This window comes from Lepidochelys kempii, chromosome 6, assembly GCF_965140265.1.
Source record: "Lepidochelys kempii isolate rLepKem1 chromosome 6, rLepKem1.hap2, whole genome shotgun sequence".
Taxonomy (NCBI): domain Eukaryota; kingdom Metazoa; phylum Chordata; order Testudines; family Cheloniidae; genus Lepidochelys; species Lepidochelys kempii.
This window is the reverse complement of record NC_133261.1, coordinates 71,248,364-71,259,442: the sequence shown is the minus strand read 5'-3', so window position 1 is coordinate 71,259,442 and position 11,079 is coordinate 71,248,364. Positions and strand designations below refer to the sequence as shown.

Sequence of the window (11,079 nt, the reverse complement as noted above, 5' to 3'; positions counted from 1 at the left end):
GAGCTGGGAATCACACCCATAATTTACAGTGTAGCCATAGTCTCGGTGACGATAAAGGCTACGTCGGGGAGAAGGGAGATGTACAGTTGGCTAGCAACTACATATTGGTGCACACAAACCCATGGTATCTCATAATCCGATTAGTCTCATGTAGATGCTTTGCTTGATTTCAATATGAAAAGAGGTCCCCTACCTTGTCAAAGCGGATCATGGCAAAATATGACCTACCTTTTTATTTAAAACAATAATTAAGCGAATACATCCCATGTAATTCTTTATATGACTAAATCTGCAACAAAGTATCAGGAACCCTACAATAATAAACCTGTGTAAATACACCAAGAATGAAAAAAAACATTTTAGTGAATGTCTCACATTTAAGTTTCCAAGGGACTAGTATAAGAAATAAGGAGAAATAAATATTTTCAAAATTCTTCCTTCCACACCAAGAGTGTTCTTTTAAATCATCTAGGGCAGATTCTCTGCTGCGCTCAGTTTCTGCTGAGTGCAGGGACAGGCGGGCTGTCAGACAGCCAGTTATGGCTCTCCAATTCTCTGCCCCAGCCTCTGCACAAATTATAGCACCCTAGTGATATTGTCCCCCAACCCCGTTTGTGCTGCAGCAACTCTACCCCAACCCTAACATGCGCTGGGTGGAGGGAGAAGGAAGCAAAGGAGCCAGTTCTGTGAATAGGTATCCACAACAGAGAAACCAATATCACAACTGGCACCTTTGGCAGTCTCCAGAGAAAGGTTGAGGACTGAACTGCCTGCTACAATGCTCTGAATCAGGGTTCAGGTATGCTAGCAAGGCAGTCAGTGGAAGCTTGGCCTGCATTGTACTTCACCTGTTCTGTGGATGGTGGACTTGACTCTCCTAGGCTGTTTATTCATCTGCTTACAGCAGTACCCAGTTTACATGGATACATAAGTAAAGTTAAACTGCACTGGGTGGTGTCTGCACGAGTCTAACCACTGGAATTGGTGTATACTGACTTCTTCCATGTGAAAGCAGTATAATCTTTTGTAACCCTTGCCCATGCAATGTGATTGGGAGCACGAGAAAGACTAGCCTCTTATCAGCAATCCTGTGCGTACCACCTTTGAGATAGTTACACATAGTAGCGGCTTAGTAGGCTATACCTCTCTAGCACCCCTTTTGGGAGATGGTGGGTGTTGCTCCTGATCTGACGGGAGTGAAGATCTGTCCCACCACAAGAGGTAACAACATTTATTGTAGCTCTCAATGCATTTTCAGGGGAAATAAATTAGTGAACCGGTAATAAAGCAGCATAGACACTGCCTTGCAATCCCTTATGCTGGGGTATCCCCTCTCATCAAAATGGCTGCCTTTACCAATAGAATAAGAAACGCCAATTTCATCTGTAGCACTTATTTTCAGCTGCATTTCTCAATGTAGGCAGAGCAAGAAATGTTTCTCAGCAGCAGATTGTCTTTATGAAAATGGGTATATTGTATTTTCCTTTTAAGCACACATCTGTGTGTTGGCTGATCTCCATTTCACTCTTAAGAAAATATGCCGAAGCCAGAATTCACCCTGAATAAAGTCTTTTCGCAGTGCCTGAGCTTCCTGTGATGATGTTATCCACATGGGATGTTAGCAGGGTCAGTCAGTCCTTTTTCGCTTGGCAGGAACTGAGGGTAGGTATTTTCCAACCTGTGTCATTTGTTAGTTGAGCAACAAATACAAATTTATAGCCAGCAGAGCTGTGCTACACTTTACTACAGAAACCTGAAACCAGGTGAAACTCTCCTGGCTTCGGGTTACAGCATAAACTCAGAACTCAGGCCACAGCTGCCAAAAGAGCCACATGTTGGGAATTCTCCCCAGAAATTCATTCGCTACCAGCACTGAGAAGTGGAGGCTCCAAGCCCCTGAACTGCAAAGGGTTAACTATCGTTGCACAATACAGCTCAGGGACACTCTGCCAATGCAGCTCCCAAGTGTGTGCATTGACTCTGTGGCACACACATTGTAGGGAAGCTGGCTGCTGCTCAATTGCGTCTGAAAGTTCCACTCGCACCAAGGTATGAAGCATTTGCACAGATCTAACCAAAGTCCAACACAAGCCAGGAACCATTCTGCTGCACTGTAACCAATCTCAGAGATTTAACTAACAAGAAATGTCTCATAAAATCACCTCTGCAAGAGAAGCTACCCTGAGATTCTACTTGCTTCAGTTCCATTCATCTCTTCAGTTGTGATGGGTATGGGAGTCGTTGAGAAAAAAACACTCCCTTGGCATACCTGCTGCATTCTGGCAACCTGTTAGTTTGTGCAGAGCCATATAAAACTACATCTGAGATTGCACCCACAGTTTTCATGGCAGGGAACATTAGGCCTGGTGAGGAAATACATTTCAAGTGCTGACATCCTGCCTCAGTGTATCCTGTATGCATCTGCACTCTGGGTCTTCATATAATCCCAGTTACAGTTTTACAGTCACATGAGTTTTAGGCTGGAAGCATTTCACCAGAAGCAAAGGTCACTCACCTCCTGAGTGTTCAGGATCTTTTCCAAGTGACCCTGATCCCGGTAGAACATTTGTTCTCGGTGTATCTTCTCCAACCACTCCTTCTTCTGCTCCCATTGATGGTACACATTATCCTTTTCTTCCAACAAAGCCCACAACTTCTGCTGGATCTGAAGGTGGTACACAAAGGAAAACCCGTCTTAGTTGTTGTAGCTCATGGGATTAGGGGAAGGCATGTAGGAGAAAGCAGAGCTGGGAGTGACCTCTTCGATGGCACTTTGGGCAAAGTTATCAAACAAGGGAGAGAAGGAATAAATGTTAGCACTTGTATAAGGGCAGAGAAGCTGAGGGGTGTCCAGTTTCATGTGAGGAGGAATATTTGTGACAGTGTATGTCTGTGTACATATGTTGGGGCCCATTCCAAACATAAAGCAATAGTAGCTGTTTCTTAGGCTCCTTCTCCAGAATTTATTCCTCGTTATCCATGGCCCCACGGTAGGCACAGAAAGGAGAGAGACTGGAATGAGGTGTCAGCACCAGGGCTGTGTGCCATAAAGCAAGCGCGTATGAACACATGGAGCATCCGTGTTGAAATACATGGTATTCCAACTGCCAAAACTGTTGGTGTCCACAGGCCTCCGACTATCAGCATTGACTTCTTATTCTTTCAACTGTACTTGTATGTTCAAAGCCTTTCACAGGTTGGGAATTGGGAAGATTACTAGTTATGGTAGGTGCACATTGCAATATTTAATAAGCACTCAGAGATAGGTTGGTCAGAGGAGAAGGCACGGCACTTTTTATTAACTACAAGAACGATGCTCATGCTTCTGGAAACAGCAAAACCTGATCCTAAGGTACACGATCTGCACAGAGCAAAGTTCAGAGGGCGTCCGGGGGGTCTTGTGTTTAAGACTCACCTGACCTGGACACAGCCTGTGCTTCAAGCCGGTCCCCAAATGAGCTGCTAGACCTTCACCAGGTACACTCATTCACAAGGAGTTGAATGACAGTTTGATGTCCTGTCTAGGTACAGTACATGTTTTTAGCTCTGAGCCATTATGATTTGTCCTTGTTTCTTGCTTGTTGTAAACAGAGAATTGGTTGAAGTCTATCAACCCTCAAGCAGATCTGAGGACAGTCAAATTAGAGCTGTGATTTGTGCTATCCCTTTAGTTTCTTACATTGTTGCTAGCCATGTCTCAAATACAAGGTTTTATTTTGTGACAATGTATTTTATTGCAGCGGTGGTTAATATTTTGAACAAGTGTCCTATCATAACTTCTGTTTTAAAGGTTTAGGAGAGCGTCCCATACAACCTAATGGGCCAAGGTTTCACTGAAGAGAATGTCAAATTTTTTTTATAAGATTTTGTATATAAATGATCAAAATGTATTGCTCTCCAGCAATTGCATGGGTGGAGGGTAGTTAGCCTACATCCCTTCCAACAGAGATGTTAGCTGTTGGAGTTCATTTTGTTGGTGATTATTGGGTTGTAAGAATGGGAGACACATTGGAATACCCTCCAACATGAGAAACTGGTGGTTGTATGGGAATTTTAGAGGATGCTTGTCCTAGGACCCTAGGATTCCGCTTCCCATCTTTCTTTTGTTTTTTGGGCTGCATAAAGTTTGCCAGTTATTCCTTTAGATTTTCTTATGTGTTTGAGCCTTTTCAGTATATTTGCCCAGTCTGGTCTAGTGTGGAGGTAGCGCCATAACTGGAAGGCAAGAACTTGTAAAAATCCAATCCAGGAAGTAAGTAGCATTGTCTCGATTGCTCAAAAGATCCCAAAGTTCTCAGATAACCCAAACTCTGCTTTGGCAGGTATTTGTTGATTCCCACATGGGTCCACCCTCATGTATGAAGTGGTATGAAAGAACATTCATGTATGTCAAAGGCAGATATTCTACTGAGTTGGGTGTGGATCACAACATATATGTGTGGGGGGGTTTATGTATCCAAGCCCAGCCTGAGTACAGAATGGTATCTGTGACAGTATTGAGCTGTTCTGCATGCAACTGTGAACCCAGATATGCTATTAAATGGTTTCTATTGACCTCTCTTGATATTTTCTCTTCCTGCAGCAGCGACTGTCCTAGCTGTGCCACCCGATTGTATGTTTCCTCTCGTGCCTCGATCTCTGCCAACAGCTGCTGGTGTTGGGTAAGCCTCAGGCTGCTAGTGGATATATCCCGGATTGTCTCCTCAGTCTTCATTTCCCTCATCATCTCTGCTGTCCAGGAGAAATAGTCCCACACCTGGAACCCAAGAAAAAGTCCAGGGTCAGGTTAGTCTCCGGCTTAGGTTGTCAGACTGGTACATCACTGCATAATTGTTCATCTTTAAATAACAGATAATGCAGCTGTAGAGAACAAGGATAATATTCTATTAAGGCTTGTAATGCTATTATGAACCTCAACAGGGGAGTACTAAAAGCTCAGAGGAACATCTGCTTTCAGTATTAAAAAACCCACAGGCCTTTTATTGTAACATCAGAACCACAACAACATTGTGCAATGTCTCATCAGCAATAACAGGATGTTTTCTGTGGCCCTTCAGACATCTCTGCAGTGTGCTATACAGATTTTCTTCAAAATTCTGCAGGCAGATAGTCACAGTTAGAATTTCGGAGACAGCATTTGAAGCTCTCAGCTGGGGCAGTGATGTACAAGAACACGCACCAAACACCTGAGAATTATTTTCAGAATGTGGCTGAGGAAAGTTGTAAAGCTAAAAATAATTCTACATGTCTGTGAGCACAGTTTTGTGCACCTAACTGATTGAACCCCAACCTGCCCACTTACTGTTGATCTCTCATTTGAGTGTACAATAAAGGTTGTGCTCCTGTCAAAAACAGGAGGGCATGGGATGCTCGTGGGAAGATTACTTAACTTTTTGTGATATTTAAACTGTCCCTGGGCTATCTGAGGTGATCTTGTGGATATGGATGGATCTATTTGTTAATTAGTGTACTTGAAACACATTGTCAAAGGCCTGAAGAGCATTGCATGGATGCTCTTTTATTGCAGGGTACTAAAACTCCACCGCAGAAAATAAATAATCATGCTCCATTTGCATGCGTGATTGCATGCTTTGCACTCAGATGCTTCATTTTGAAAATTTAATCAATTATAAATGTGTGCCGTGACCAGTGACTACGATTTGTACGTGACCCTCACCAGTAACTATGATAATTTTTGAGGAGGTCGTTTCAGTGCATGTGTGCAGATTTCATTTCAGCTTGCACGGCTGTAATTCAGAGTCAGGGCTGGCTATCACGCAAGTCACTGACATTCCACTTGACACAGTGCAAACATCTCCGGCTCACTGAGATTTAAGTGTTTGGGAAAAAAACGATGAAGTGAGCTGTAGCTCACGAAAGCTTATGCTCAGATAAATTTGTTAATCTCTAAGGTGCCACAAGTCCTCCTTTTCTTTTTTCATAAATCTAGGGCTATTCAGAGCATTGGAATGAACCAGCAGCCACAGGGGTTTACTGAACTATTGCTGGAAATATGCAAGGACAGAAAAGACTCCAATCTATAGGAGACTCTTGAGCAGAGCAAGCCTGAAACCACATAGAGTCTAGTGCAAACTTCAGCACATGGGTGCCCATGCCCTTTACTAAACCATGAAACGCACTTTAAACCCTGCTTCCACTGAGGGTTCCTCTAGAGATTTGGAGCCCTCTGCTGTCATAGGACCCGTGGTCACTAGGGCCAGCCCTGCTCTTTAGTCACAATGAAATCAAACCTGACACAATGCAGAGGGAAGCACTAGATAACCCAGGAGAAGTCCCTTTCTACAGTAATGATTATTTGATTTCTTTAAATTAAAGGATTCACAACATGAACCAGGACAAATGAATACACAGTTGTCTCTTTATCTAGAAATCAACAAAGTAAAAATATTACCTCTTATTTGTTACAACTGCCTTTCACATAATTTCAATGGCCCCGAAGAGCACTCAGCACAGCTAGAAAGAAGGGAAGCAGCATGACCCTTTGTGCTCACCAGAACTTGGGGGCATTTGGCAGTGAGCCAGAACTCAGCATGCTATCCTCTGCACCAGCTGCCTACAGCACCGTGGGGTCATTCCTAGAGCTGAGCAAATAATTGATCTTTCAGTTCAGTGGCTGAACCAAAGAAATCCCCCGAAATATTTGGTTAATTTGCAACCAAATCTGAATTTTTCAGTTTTTCTTATTAAATCAGAACTGGAAAAAAATGGTTTGGGTCAAAACAAAAATACTTCCGAAGTTGATTCCAATTGATATTTTGTTTTGAAACTGCCGATTAGAAACAAAATGTTGAAATGGTCCATTGTCACTCATTCCCCTATATACATGCACATACAGATGACACCCACAGAATCATCCACTTGTCCATTCCCTTATCAACGCTCATGCTTACATGGACAGACAGGTGTTGGTTTGCAGAGATACTGAGGATTAGCAATTACGATCGACTTCAATGGGATTTTGCAGGTGCTCACACTCTGAGAAAATTAGGTTTACCTCCTTCTCCACCTGCACATTTATGTCAACTTCTGCCAGTTGCCCTACAAAACATACACCCTCATATATGTCCACATATGAACATCCCTTGCACACTGGCACAATATTTCCCCATCTACTAATATATACTCACAACTGTGAGCTCTCATACACTTAGCAAATGGCATGCACAAACACCTGTCTGTGCTCACATTCTGTCACATAGACCTGTGTGCCAGACACACATGCTCATGCTCACATAACATGAAGTCAGATTTCTTTGTGCATTAATAGACAATGAAAATACAGAAAGGCAGGAGTGCTCACATCTGCTTGAAATTGGTAAAGCTTGCAGGCCTGTTCCAAATGTTCCCTGCGCTGTTCCACTTTAGACTTCAGGGACTCCCAGTTCTCCACTACTGCTTGCTGCTTCGCTTGCAGGTCTGCCACCTGTCTCTCAGAGCACCGGGCCAGCACACTGCCTGCAGCATCAATCAGCTCCTGCAGCTGCAGTGGGGAGAAAGTCATCATGCAGGTTAAGAAGGGGAAGATCATGGAGGGCCAGTTAGCATCACAGAAATGATAAGACCTATATCAACTGCATAAGGCATCAGAATTCAAATTACACTCTTCAGAAGAAAGTTTTCTCCTGTGCCAGCTATAGTCACATATAACTATAGTGACAGTAACAGTGACATCCGATGTCTGCTGAGGTTCATCACAGCAGTGCAAATGTCTCATTACCTATTTCAGGTCACAGCTCCTCTTTCCACTGTCCCATTTGTAAAAATGGGAGGCGGTGAGGGATGTGTCAGATATGACTATCCCAGGAGAACAAATGTCCCTACCCTGTTTTGGATAGGGGCTGTTTAGATTTATCACAGATAGGTTCTTTATGAAAAAAGAAAAGGAGTACTTGAGGCACCTTAGAGACTAACCAATTTATTTGAGCATGCTCATGCTCAAATAAATTGGTTAGTCTCTAAGGTGCCACAAGTACTCCTTTTCTTTTTGCGAATACAGACTAACACGGCTGTTACTCTGAAAGGTTCTTTATGGATATTTGTCTTGCCTCATTTCCCTTTAAAGGTCTCATGCAGCTGGTTTGGTTAATTCCAGTGTGCCATTCCTTATGGATAGCCCAAGGTCTAGGTGTCAAGCCCTTGCCCTTTCAGTGGTATGCTGCCTTAGTAATGTCAATGTAACATATTGTCAGTACTCTGATGTTGCATTTATTAAACTGGGTTACCAAGAGACAAACTGCATGAATTTCATTCTTACAGCCAGAGCCAAGCATGTCTCTTTGGACAAAACAGGACTCTGTCTGAATAACAGCACTTTTCGTGACCTGAGCCTTTTAAAAAGTTTGTATAACAAGCCCCAGCCTCATATTCCCAACTTGCCCTCCTCTCTCCAACCTCCTAAACCTGTCAGAATTCCTAAAGTCTATCCCAGTGAGCTCCCACCTCCCTCTCCCCTTCCATAACTCCCTCTAACCAGCTGGTGAATCCATTGCTGGGCACAGCAATGGAAAAAGCATCTCACTATTCATTGGATGCCTCTCTCATCCGACGAGAGAGGCATCCAATGAATAGTGGGATGCTTTTGACAGGAGGGATAAGCCTGGCATAAGCACCCATTTCAAGTGGTTATCAGAATCAACCTTCTGATCCATTTCAGAGTCAGCCCGAATTATAAAGCCTGTCTTGTTTTTAATGTTTTAAATCACCCACTTCATACCTATCACCGATACTCAAAGACATTAAAAGAAAGAGCAGGCTTTGAGGGAGACCATTCCAGGCTCTGACAGACAAGTTAATTGTGGGAAAGCGTTGCTGGAGCTGGCTTGGAATCCAGGCTGTTGGCTGCACATTAAAGAGTGTGAGTGACTGATCTCACCTGCTGCTCATTCCCTAGGAGCTCGTGTTCAAGGGCCGCATGTTTGCGTAGCTGGGACTGCACGCCACTCATGTCCTTAGCAGTGTCATCGGGGATGCTCTTGGACTTCTCCTAGCAAGGAAAGAGTTAATAGGAGCTTTGTTAATGAACACCCCAAGGCACAAACATTAAGAGTCCACTTCTGAGAGCTTTACTCATGTTACAGGGGACCTATCTTACTCTGCAAGCAGGGCTGGATTTCCAATTAGGCACAATAGGCACATGCCTAGGGGCGTTGGCATTCTAGGGGTGCCTAAAAGTTAAAAGTGGGGTAAAAGTTAATATATACAGCTCCCCTGCGGGCGGCCAGGTTCCTGGCATGGGTTGGTGGCTGCCCAGTGTGTGGGGCTGGAGCAGGGTGAGTGTCTGAGTCAACCCGCCTGGGGGCGCTGTGAGCTGTGGCCAGGTGGGGCGGCTGCTGAAAGTGCTGGGAGTGTACCAGCCCCTTTCCAATCTCGGCCACCCTGCTGCCTCCACCCCTTGCCGGGGAGGGAGAAGAAGGGGCATGACTGGTGCCCCATTCACGGGCGGAGCCAGAGCACGGCTGCCGTGTCATGCTGTAGGAGGGATGGAAGACAACTGGGAAACTGCTCGCCATGGGGAGAGGTACAGTCCCCACCTTGCACCTCGCCTGGGGTAGGTGAGCTGTGCCCTGGCTCGGGCTGAGAGCGCCGTGCATGGCGGAGGGTCTCGTGCCTTCCTGGGGAGGCTGTGTTTATATTTTGTTTTGTTTCATTTTTTACGGAAAACATGAAGGTCAGCTGTAGGCAGGGGGAGGGAGGGTGCTGAAGATGCTGTGCCTAGGGGCGCATAAGGTGTAAATCCGGCCCTGTCTGCAAGTAAGGACTTCTTACGGGGACTGTTCAAAGGTATTGCTCAATATAAAGCTTGCAGAATCTGGCCCTAAGACATTATATGGATTCTGAGTGTAACCCACTGGCAGTGTGTGTTACAGCTCCCCCTAGTGGTCAGGCCACTAAAGGATAATAGCCTACTACTGCTCCACTTAATGGAGTAACTTTAGCGGAAATGGTAGAGGTCTGTACTGAAGTGCTGAAGGCTCTATGTACACAGGCTACTGAAGACCCATGCGGTAAGAGTAAGAGAAAGATGACCCACTGACACAAGGGGTATCCAGAGACACACAGAGCAGCAGACAATTCATCAAGTATGTTGAGATCTACCCTGGACTGACCCTTTTGGTTTAAAAACAAAATTATTCGGAGAATCCCTTGCATTTGGTTGCCAAGAATTCTTTTCAACATGTAAAATGGTAATGTTCTAGAAAAGACAGATGAACACAATCAGGCAGTGGGGCATACAATACCTTTTAGGCTGGCCAAATGGACTAGAAGTAGCACTGTGTGCTATGATGCATGACTACCTCTCAGCCCATGGAAATAAAAGTCTGACCAGGCTTGTGACAACGGTAGGCCTTGAATAGCTCTTATAGTGGCACCTGATGACCTACTCAGAAGAGGCATTGGTAATTAGTTGAGGGTCTCAGTCCACTTCTTTGACAACAGGCCTTCGCAACCTACAAACCATCATTACAACCGCCACCGGTTCGCCGCAGTCTCAGCTGAGAGCCCAACGAATGAATGGTCATGACTATGGAATGACCATTCTAACCTTAGGTGTAGTACATCCAGGTTACCATTGAGGTCCATTAGCAGGGCAGCCTGAGGGAAACATTGCCGCTGGCTGGGCTGACCCAAACCTATGGATAAACCAAGAGTCTAGGCTGTAGAGCTTTCAGTCCAGCACTTTTGTCACAAAATTAACTACTAGTACGTTTACGCATATGCACAGTCTCTCAAAATCCCAGGTAGTATCTCGTGAGATAAGGGGATGGATTCTCCACTCACTTACAATAGCTCAAATCAGGAGTAACTCAATTTAAGTCAACAGAATTATGACAGTGTGAGTAAGTGGAAAATCCAGCTCATAAAGTAGCAAAATCCTACTGCTTTGCTCATTGGAAGCCATGTTGGATTTCCTCCTCTGATTCACACTTAAGGAGATGCCTTTTTGTTGGAAAATACTCTCTCTAGTGTAGAGAGAGCCAATGCTGTAAAGGGGAGCCCAATGAGGCAGTGAACAACAAGGCCTTTTTACTCTGGCGTGATGGACTAGAACTAGCATGA

At 44.5% G+C, this 11,079-nt stretch overlaps 1 protein-coding gene across 1 annotated transcript in view; it reads right to left on the bottom strand.

Annotated features, from left to right (window-relative positions):
• Nucleotides 1-11,079, bottom strand: part of SPTBN5 (spectrin beta, non-erythrocytic 5) — a 149,910-nt gene that overhangs the window by 78,046 nt on the left and 60,785 nt on the right. Inside the window, exons 33-36 of the mRNA XM_073350339.1 lie at nt 8,894-9,004; nt 7,322-7,501; nt 4,556-4,756; nt 2,516-2,665 (exon numbers count right to left, since the gene is read on the bottom strand). Coding sequence (XP_073206440.1) covers nt 2,516-2,665; nt 4,556-4,756; nt 7,322-7,501; nt 8,894-9,004 — 642 coding nt within the window. The remainder of the gene's footprint in view (nt 1-2,515; nt 2,666-4,555; nt 4,757-7,321; nt 7,502-8,893; nt 9,005-11,079) is intronic.